This window comes from Epinephelus lanceolatus, chromosome 24, assembly GCF_041903045.1.
Source record: "Epinephelus lanceolatus isolate andai-2023 chromosome 24, ASM4190304v1, whole genome shotgun sequence".
Lineage (NCBI taxonomy): Eukaryota > Metazoa > Chordata > Actinopteri > Perciformes > Serranidae > Epinephelus > Epinephelus lanceolatus.
The window spans coordinates 13,653,573-13,664,124 of NC_135757.1; the positions used below are offsets into that span (position 1 = coordinate 13,653,573).

The window sequence follows — 10,552 nt, forward strand, 5'->3', positions numbered from 1 at the left end:
CTGACAGTGTAAATGGACAACAAAAACAAAGTGGCCTAGACCGAGCCACTCGTCCAGCCCATCAGCAACAGGGGGCGTTTGTGCTCGTGGACAGGACAGGGAAAAGGCCATGGATGTAAACTAAGCACAAAAAGTAAGGAAATTTGTGTTTGGTAGATCATTTCTTTGTTGTAACAATGCTTCTTGGCAATAAATCTGATACCGTTGGAAAGCCTGTTTATTTCCCTTTTAAATGGTGCCACATTTGTAGGGAACATGTATTTGTGGGATGAGCAGCAGAGCTGAGTATGTGGGTTGCACCCATGAGAAATTTGCCAAATCTTTTCTGCCAATGCCAAACAGCTTTTTTTGCTGTATTATATTAACTGACCTTACAGGGCAGTAATTGCAGGATTATTTAACGTTGTTTTAGGACAGTGAAATAATTCAAGAAAACCACATACTGTATATATACTTAATACATGGACTCATGCTATGACCAAATCTTCTTTCTTTTAACCTGTGTGTGCATATGAGGCAATGTCCTATGGAGACATGAAGCTGCTTTGGTAATTGGAGATAAATGCTGAGGTGAGCACTCTCAGTCCAGATTCAAACTTGACAACACTCAACTGTGGCCCGTGGGAACCTGAGTGACTGTTGTCTCTCACCCACATGTGAAACAATACCTGGAAAACAACAGCACACCCCTGATTCTTACCTGTGATGCGCTCATCCTCTGCTTTTTCTGAGACGAGCAGCTGAGACGAGCTTCTGCTTGAATTTGGATGAAAAGTGGACTTTCTGTTCAGGATGTACACATCTTCTGCATGAGTAAGGGACCGCCATTTGAAGACAGAAAAAGAGAAAGGCATCAAAATTGGATTGTGGACAAGTTGATTCTTAGAAAAAGAAGTTTCCTTGGATCTGAAATCTAAATAGGAGATCAACTCACGAGATGCAGGTCCGTGTGGTTCAGATCTGGGGTTTCCTGATGTCAGTTTTGGGCTGGATCTTCGTGGCCTGCACCATGGCCATGGAAGGCTGGAAGATCACCTCCATTGGGGGCATGGGGGGGTCCTCCATCATCAAGGTGGCCTGGTACTGGTCCAGCCTGTGGAGATCATGTTTTACAGACTCAACTGCTGTCAGCAACTGTTACGACTACCCTATGCTCTGGTCTGTGGAGGGTAGGTAACATGTTTTCCACCCTATCTAACAAACCCACTGACATCTAGACTCTCATTAATGTCTGTTTGTCTTACTGTATGACTCCAGGCTACATCCAGATAGTGCGAGGCCTGCTGATGGCGGCTCTTTCCCTGGGCATGCTGGGGTTCGTGCTCAGTCTGATGGGTATGGAATGCACCTTCATTGGGGGGAAAGACCGGTCTAAGTACAAGAAGATCTACATTGGTGGATGGTGCCACGTAACCAGCGGTAATTTTAATTTTAGCAAAGTTTTAGTAAGAGGACAGTTGGCAGATGTGCAAGTTGTGTGTGTTGCTGACATGCAGAATGCAGTGTAACGTAACTTCTAGCACCCTTATCAGATCAACCTGTCCAATACTTTTGTTTATGACCAAAAACTTCATTAACCAAGGACTTTACCCTCAGCGTTAGCTTTGGGTTTAGTGCTTATCAACAAAGGTTAGCATTGTGAAGCACTAAACTAACAGGTAAACATTATATTTGCTAAATATTAGCATGTTTGCATGGTCTTTGAGAGCATGTTAGGAGTTTAAAATAGCATTTAGCTTTATGAATTAACATTAAAAACCTGGTGTTTTAATGTTAATTCAGCAATAAGTAGACACTATTCTTAAGGGGGCATCTGATCCATTTCCCCATATTGTCTTGTAATATGAGACAGGATAATGGCTGGAATTCGGTCACAGCAATGTCATAATACAGATCTGTGTTACCCAACCTTTCTGGTTTGTGAGCCCCAAATAAAGGCCCCTGGTGACCAGTTGAACCAAAGTTCAGTTTTTATTTTGCTGATCATTTTGAGACCCTCTCAGGTTTATCTTGTGACCCATTTTGTGGTCGTGACCTCCAAAGTTGGGAAACACTGATGACCTTTTCTATGACTAAAGGCAACATTAGCCTACATAGTAAACTGATACTGATACTAAAAATCCTGCACAGAAATACTTAAAACCAGAGTTCTTGTTTCAACCAACTATCACGTGCAACTGAAGTGTTTTCCCTGTCTGTCAACATGCTTTCTTTCAGGTTTGCTGTCCACATGTGGGTACGCTGTTTATGCACAATATGTCTCTGTGGAATACTTCAACCCTGATTTTGACGGACTTAAGTAAGTCAACTATGAGGCTGTAATCACAATAATTATGCTATTTCCACAGCCCTGAAAAGTTCAATCAATATTTGAGAACAGGAGCTACTCTCTCTCAAAGTCAAACTTGTAATGTCATCAAGAAGTCTGGAGTTGCTGGGGGGGGTATGACATGCAGCGGAGGGCCACAGGCTGGATTCGAGCCTGGGGCGCATGCCTGCTCTACCCACTAAGCCACCGACTCCCTAGCTCTACCAGTAATGTAAAATAATTCAAAACTATATTCCCCTTAGCAAAGTGAACTCTTCCATACTTCTTACATACACATAGCCATATACTCGGAACACCCCCGTGTGCTCTTATCTAAGCTCTTTTTTATGTTCAATATTATTTTTGGACCGTCTTTGACCATGGTAATAATGTATACATTTTAAAATGGGTGTAGTTTCACTTTAAGGTTAACTTTTAACCTGTTTCATCAAGAATGACTTTAATAAAAACACACCTCTTCACACACCGACAGGTATGACCTTGGCACGCCGATGTTCCTCGGCTGGGTCGGCTCAGCCTTTCACATGACTGGCGGTTTCTTCTACCTGTGGTCAGTGTGTAAGCCGCTCTGTGGAGGAGAGGCAACGTGAGTACAGACACATGTTGCTGTTGGAACATGTCGGGGGAAGTGAATATATAACTCCTCTCTCCGCTTCCTCAATAAATACCAGCGTCCCGTGTGCTCAAGTGGAATGACTCATAATCCTAAATGCATAACTGTGTTAGTGTCGAGCAGGTTAAAGGTGGGAGTGTGCAGATGTGCACTGTGGGTACACTCCCTCTCACCATGAAATATAACCCTAAAGCCATAGCAGCCATAAACAAACAGAGGCCTGGTGTTTAACAGCTTTGATGGTTAAATGAGAAAAGACAAAAGTGCTTGCTGTGGATCAGCGTCGACACTAGAAGGAGCTCAGGGAGCATAAATCCATCTGCAGCCTGCTCTTACACTGAAGATTCCATGTGAAGTTTCTGAGACATCTGCTGAGAGTGAAAGAGACACAAACATAACCCAGTAAGCAGAGGTACAATTATTGATCTTGCTTATGTCACCTCTGGCTTGATTGACAAGTTGACCTTACATGTCATCCTAACCCCCCTAACCCTTGGACAGGGAGTTCAGCATCAGACACTGTCGAAAAAAAGCTCCTTTCAGGTCGGCATGATACACAGCTGGGCAACATCACTGTGTAATGGCGCCTGATGGCGTTGCAGGGAAACGCGGTTGGTCAGCGCAAGTTAAGGAGGTGAAAGTCCAAGTAGGGGGCGGGCAGTGTGGTGGATGGGACCAACAATCACTGACTTTCACTCTGGAGGCTACATGGACTGATCAAAATGGACACAGCTGCTCACATATAACAATAAATTAATTTCTGCTAGATTGGAACTAAGATGGGTTCAGTAGCCTTGTCATGTTTAACAGAAATGCATTTCTCTCTCCAGGGTAATCACCATCCAGCCAGTACCAGACCCCGAGCAAAACAAGTCCACCACAGCTCTGTCCTCCGTGTCTGCGATCACCTCCAAGACCAAACTGTCCTCCGTGTCTGAGCTGTCGTCCAAGTCCGAGCGCTCAGACCTGACTGGAATTTCCTCAAGATCAGAGCGCACATCCAAATCTGGACGCACAGCCAAGTCGGGGCGGTCGTCGAAGAGTGGGCGAACCACCAGGTCTGCAGGATATGTAGGGTCGAGTTCAGCATCAGCATCAACATCAGGATCGGGGTCAGAGTCTGGAGTCTCATCGAGGTCCAGCGTGTCAACTTTGTCCACTTCAAGGAGCAGCGGCAGCAGCCGGACAGTGTCATCATTGTCGGGCAGCTCAGGGAGTGAGACTACACCGTTCATCAAAAACTCTTATATTTAATAAACGCGAGTCATAACGTGACGGACAAATGTTAAATGTGACGGACTGATGATCTGATGCTTTTCTATTCAAGTTATGAATCTGTATCTTATACAAATTCAGTATGTGTTTTGTATAAGAAATTGTACGACAAATCTTTTTCACTGTTAAATGCCTCTTTTTCATCTTCATCATCTATAATACATCACAAGTAGACACTGTATATACATTCATTCAATATAACACATTACTAAGACACACATCCATTTCTGCTGTGACTGGCAGCCTCTGTGTAGCCATTAAAACAACAAATAAAACTCCACCAGGCTGATCAGGTCTGGTTGACAGTAAACAGAGTGTGCTTGGCTCTTATTCAGACCTTCACACAAACAGACAGCTGCTTTAAGAGGACTGGACCTGCAGCTTTGTCCTGAGGAAAAACTCCTCCAGCTTTTATTTTCTTAAATGACTTCTTCTTTTAAAAGGTAGAAAGGCATTAAAAACCTTCAACTCTGAAGTTACTGACTCTACTTTCCACCCTCTTTAGTGTCTAAACATCTTAGTAACTATTTGTGCTTCATAAGCAAAGGCTCTTGAAGGGATGTGGAGGAGACTGGCTCAGATCCTGGGCCTGCTGCTCTGCACACTAGGATGGGGCTTTGTGGGCTGCACCCTTGCAATGGACCACTGGAGGTAAGCAAATAAGAGTTAGAAGACACAAACAGAGAGATGGACCTGATGCACTTAAGCTCTGAAAACTACAGGGAGAAAGTGTCTCAACTGACGAGTGTAAATGTGCATGATCGGAGTGCTCCTGTTACTCTTTTCTCTTGTTTCTTAAATAAGGGATTTTCTGTGCGAATAATGTTCATTAATTTCAGATGCATTTTCATTTTGTTGTGGTGACACTTTGAAACAACTTTTGGATATGGTAAAAGAAGAATAAAAACTTAGTTTGAGATTTGAACTGTCTCTGAGTTTAAGAATATTTTATCATTTTTGGCAGTAGTGTAACAAACTCATGATAAATGTTGAAATTTAAAAGCTGAAAATCAATTTTTAAGAAATAATAAATTATGCTGGAATCCAGGATTCTCTATTCGTTGTTTTGGGTTCCCTAGTCAGAGTGTGGATACCCGACCCGAGCCCTGGGCAGGGTTTGGATAACAAATTAGAAATTTTGCTCGGGTTCAGTCCAGGTTCGGCCCACTTGACAAGCTGCTGTGTTGTGCTATGGCTTATTCAAGTGCTGGAATATGTTATTTATGCCTGAACGCAACACAGGCTCCGCTCCAACTGGGTGTGCGTACAGTGCTGTGCTGCGCTGCTGTGCAAGCGGCGTGTGTGACTGTGCGTAACAGCAGCCTTTTGATGGTCATTTACACACTGTCCATAACAATAACTATGTCAGGTAACAAACTGTGTCGAGCTCGGGTTGAGTTCAGACTTAAAAATCTATCAGAACTGTCTCAGACTCGGGTCGGGTTCGGTCAGGAAAATGCAACCCGAGCCGTGCTCTACCCTGAGTCCCTGTGTGTGTATCAACTGACTAGCTACTCAGTTTGTTGCATTGTGGGATATGTAGGATCCAGTGTTTCAGACAGAATATCTCAGCTTCTGCTACTTCAATTTCAACCATTCTGTTTTTGAATCTGGCTATTGTGAGCCCCTTAACTTAATGAAAGTGCAGTACTAACTCACTGGACTGCTCCTTCAATGTGCTGAATATCTGTCTGACATACTCACAATGTATCTTTGTAGTTGTGGTAATACTAATCTTTATATGTTGATGATGCTCTGCTCATGGGGAAAAAATATCTAGAAGGGCAAAATGAAAGAAAAGTTGTGGTTGCAGTAATCCCATGCAAACAAGACTGTGGAATACAAGATGTAAGTGTATATATTTTATCTATTTTCTCACTGGAGGATGGCCCAGCTGGGGGGTCAAGGGGGCTCCTCCGTTGTGGTGACAGCGTTGTACTGGTCTGACCTGTGGAGGGACTGCTATGAGGACTCCACCGCTCTGGTGAACTGTGTGGATTTTGGGGTGCTGTGGACAGTCAAAAGTGGGTCCACTCACAGATTCTGAGTCTGTTTACACAGTGCTTATAGAATGTAAAATACATGAATGAATAAATGAATTTATGACCTCAGTTTGTGTGTTATCAGCATATATCCAGGTAGTCAGAGGGCTCCTGATAAGCGGGCTCTGCCTCGGCTTCATCGGCACAGTGCTCACATTTTTTGGAATGGAGTGCACGCACATCGGCGGAGACCAGAGCAGTAACGACAGCATGCTAATAACAGCGTCTGCTTTCCATCTGCTCGGCTGTGAGTATCGTTTGTTTGCACTCACAAAGTTTCAGCTGTGTTGAAACCAGCTTCTCGGAACTCACTGGTTCATCTTGTTTTCTTTCCCATGCGTCATCGGCTTTTCCCTCATGCAGGCGCATCAGACGTGGCTGCTTATTGTTTATACATAAACAGGGTGGTTGCGGCTTTTTTACACAGCAAAGCAGATCCGTCAAAACTGAGGTAACATGTGGCCTTTGAATCACCCTTGTTAAAAGGCAAATGTGAGTGAATCAAAGTCAGTGGCCAATCTGAACTATTTTCTCCTCAGCTATGAAATTGGAACCCCCTTATACCTCGGCCTGGTGGGGAGTTTCCTCATCCTACTCGGCTGTACAGTAAAGTGTGCAACTGCATGCAGAGTTAACCACCCAAAAAGGTTAGTTAACACACCATTCAACTAACTAACAAATGTTTACTGTTATTTGTGACTGGAAACAATTCTCTCTCTACAGCAGACATCCCATGGTTCCCTTTGCCAGTGGACGGAGAGAAGAAAAAGTGCACATCCGTCGAACGTCAAAAAGGTCAACTGACCTCAGAAACACTCCCTACATGATGGCCTCTGTTGTGACTGTGTAACATTACAGATTCACTTAACTGTCCAGCTCAGGAAGCAACATATAATCAGTCATAACCAGAAAAATCACAAGCAGCATACTGAGGACCAAATGCACACTGCAAAAAAAAAAAAAAAGCAATACAAAATCATACTTATTTATGGAGCTGTTATGTTTTCTCTTGATTTTATCTTCCTACATGAGGGTCTAAATCAGGGATACTCATGTTGCTTTCCCAAGGGCAAAATGACAGGAGGCCCAGGGACAGTCAATAAACAAACATGAATAATATTTGACCAAGGGCAGCCCCTTCACTCTGACATCTCTCCACTTTGTGCATGAATAGGTCCTGTTTGTGCATGTGTGTGTCTTTCGGACCTGTGTGTAATTGACAGCAAGAGTGAAAACACTGAATTTCCCCTCAGGGGGATTAATAAAGTAAATAAATAAATAAAAAATAAACAACATCAGAATATGCTTTAAAAATAATACATATAATTTGTCTGTAATTGTGCAACAGGAACAAATTTCCAGGAACAATACTGAGAAGCTACAGTATAATGGCAAGTGTGTGACGACAGTTTTTCATTTGTACAGTGTGATATAAAGTAAGAAACAATAAAAGCCATCAAATCAGTTTTGTATACATAAAAATAAACAATGCAAAGACAATGGTGTCCGTCTTTTGTGATTACTTTTTTAAACTAAATATTTTTTTTATTCTTAATTACACAGTGCCTCTGTGTTTCGTCCAGTTACTGGTGAATAGGAGGATTGGTACTTTATATTTTTCTACATTTTGAGCTTCAGTGAGGTCAAAAAAAGAAGAAAATGTGCTTAAAGAAAATAAAAGGTTGATTTTTGAACAATGAGGAAGCAAAATAAATAAATGGTAGCTTGATCCAACAAGACGTCATCCTCCACCATTTCTGCCTGAGCGCTGGGAACATGAAGGATGCTTACGAGGCAAAATCATCAAAAAGATAAGATGACAACACAACACTGCTGGTGAGACACCTGCGCATCAGCAGTGACATAGAGGGAGCGCTCACAGTTTCCCACACTGAGTAGCTCAAACTTGGACCCAATATTCAACACATCGTGGTAGTTTTTGATCTCTACTGGTTTCTGCTCGAGGACCAACACTCACCATGAAGTACAGGACGGTGGTGATGTACATGGAGATCGGCTGCTTTGTGTCCTGTCTGTGTGGCTGGATCCTGGTGTGTTCCACTCTCCCCACAGAGTACTGGACTTTCTCCGAGGTGGGCAGCATCGTGCTGACCACCTCCAACTACTACTCCAACCTGTGGAAGGACTGCATCTCAGATACCACAGGGGTGTCTGACTGCAAGGATTACCCCTCGATGCTGGCTCTGCCTGGTAGGAGACTCTGAAAACCTCTGAATAAACAGTCCTTTAAGTTTTTAATGAACTTGAACAGCTGAAAAGATTTAGTGACCGTACAAATATTATCAGGGTGGGGAGAGGGCGCTGAATTTTATATAATTTTAAATGCTTCAATGGTACATTTAACATACTCATTTTGTTCAGCTACATTTCAGTATCACCTGTTTTCTTTCAGCGTTCCTACACGCCTGCAGAGCACTCGCTGTCTGTGCCGTCATCACTGGTTTCTTTGGAGGTGTCCTCACACTCGTCGGGATGAAATGCACTAAAATAGGTGGATCAGACATCGCCAACGCCAGGGTGACCTTCGCTGGGGGTATAACCTATCTGGTTTCAGGTAAACACAACGTTTTTTTAAGATGCTTTCAAGTGTCAACCTTGTGCGAATGTTATGCACTCAGGATGTTTAAAGTAAGATATATTTCTTGATAGGATTCTGTGGTATGATCACCTACTCGTGGTGGGCCAACAAAGTCATAACAGAGTTCTTGGATCCACATTTCAGAGAACAGAAGTGAGTACATTTGAAGCAGTAGGGTTATTATTACAAAGTCCCTCTGAGGGATTTAACAGTGCAGAAGGTCTGACCTTAATACTATACCTTAATACTTGCTGTTCAGATTTGAACTTGGAGCTGCAATTTTCATTGGCTGGGGAGGCTCCTTGCTTCTTCTCTCTGGGGGGACGGTGATGACTTACTTCTCTGGAAAAGAAGGTCTCCCATCAAGGTAAATATACAACCTCTAATCTTTCACTTACAGAGTTGTACTGCCTTTGTTCTTTAGATTTATACTTATGAATAGAAAAACTGATGAACGTCACCGTGTATCTCCTGTTTCAATTATATCAACAGCTCTTCAGGAAGGCCACGGAGACCAGCCACTTACGCCACTGCCCGGACCAGACGGACCTACATGCTGCCAGCCTCGTCGTCCAGAGTGACTCTTGTGCCACCGCTGTTTTATGAAGGCAGGAAGAGCCGGGCAACCAGAGCTACAACGAGGACCAGCAGGACCTTTAACAGGGACAGCTTCGTCTGAGTGAGAGGGGAGCTGAGACAGTGACTTATGAGACTTCAAAGGAAGTTTGGGGAGATGTGCTTTCATGCTGAGAATGAGGTGAGAGGATCAATACCACTCATGTCTGTATGTTCGATATGAAGCCAGAGCCAGCACATGGTTAGCTTAGCTTAGCATTAAGACTGGATACAGGGGGACACAGCTAGCTTGGGTAACAAAATCGGACTACTTCCATCTCTACAGCTCATTAGTTAACACATTATATCTCTGTTTTAATTTCAGACAGAGCCGACTAACTGTTCAGCCCTGTGTCCTGTCTTTATGCTAAGCAAAGCTAACCAGATGCTGGCTCCAGCTTTATATTTGGCACACAGACATGAGTGGTATCAGTCCTCTCATCTAACTGTCAGCCAGAAAGCACATAAGCATATTCCCCAAAATGCCACACTACTCCTTTAATGAGGTGCTCATGGCTGGAAATATGAATTCTGTTGCTAAAGCAAAGCTTGGTTATCCAGATCCAGGTGTTGTTTTTTTTTTAACATTTTGTATTTATAGCTATTTCATCAGGGAGCACCCACTGTCTGCTGAGCCTTTGATTCTTTCCTGTCTGTCTGTCTGCTTTGTTCTTTTGAAACAGGCCAAAAGCTCCAGTTTAAAAGAGAAATCATGCACTCTCTTACAGCTAGATGGCATCAGAGCACATGATACGACTTAGTATCTGTTTACAAATCTGTTGAAATTGAAGAGTCCTGCATGATTCATTTACCTGACCTCACCTTTCTGGCTGTCTTGCCTTCATCAGGGTGTGTCTTAGGTTGTAACCAGTTTCCTTTTATACATTATTGATCAGTCTTGTGACATACAGATAACCAGAGATACTTTGTATATAAAACAGCATTACAATCACCTTTTTAAAAAAATGTATTTTTGTTCAAGGGATCATATGTATCTTTACCACATTAAAATGTCTTAAAATGAATACACCAGTGTTGTATGTTTCCAACAATGTTAAAACATAGAGAAATATGGCATT

General features: G+C 42.9%; 3 protein-coding genes across 3 annotated transcripts; all 3 read left to right on the forward strand.

The window, feature by feature from the left end:
• The first annotated feature begins 738 nt into the window (after positions 1 to 738).
• On the forward strand, positions 739 to 4,527 carry cldn10e (claudin 10e). Its single transcript, XM_033615655.2, has 5 exons — positions 739 to 1,169; positions 1,258 to 1,419; positions 2,218 to 2,299; positions 2,802 to 2,915; positions 3,773 to 4,527. The coding sequence occupies exons 1-5, from the start codon at positions 938 to 940 to the stop codon at positions 4,194 to 4,196; spliced, it is 1,014 nt and encodes a 337-aa protein (XP_033471546.2). The 5' UTR covers positions 739 to 937; the 3' UTR covers positions 4,197 to 4,527.
• A 95-nt stretch (positions 4,528 to 4,622) lies between these two features.
• Positions 4,623 to 7,759, forward strand: LOC117249858 (claudin-10-like). Its single transcript, XM_078165899.1, has 6 exons — positions 4,623 to 4,868; positions 6,102 to 6,241; positions 6,345 to 6,506; positions 6,623 to 6,710; positions 6,799 to 6,906; positions 6,983 to 7,759. The coding sequence occupies exons 1-6, from the start codon at positions 4,777 to 4,779 to the stop codon at positions 7,107 to 7,109; spliced, it is 717 nt and encodes a 238-aa protein (XP_078022025.1). The 5' UTR covers positions 4,623 to 4,776; the 3' UTR covers positions 7,110 to 7,759.
• Positions 7,760 to 7,882: 123 nt separating this feature from the next.
• cldn10d (claudin 10d) lies at positions 7,883 to 10,035 on the forward strand. Its single transcript, XM_033616006.2, has 5 exons — positions 7,883 to 8,470; positions 8,673 to 8,834; positions 8,930 to 9,011; positions 9,118 to 9,225; positions 9,351 to 10,035. The coding sequence occupies exons 1-5, from the start codon at positions 8,239 to 8,241 to the stop codon at positions 9,535 to 9,537; spliced, it is 771 nt and encodes a 256-aa protein (XP_033471897.1). The 5' UTR covers positions 7,883 to 8,238; the 3' UTR covers positions 9,538 to 10,035.
• Positions 10,036 to 10,552: the final 517 nt, after the last annotated feature.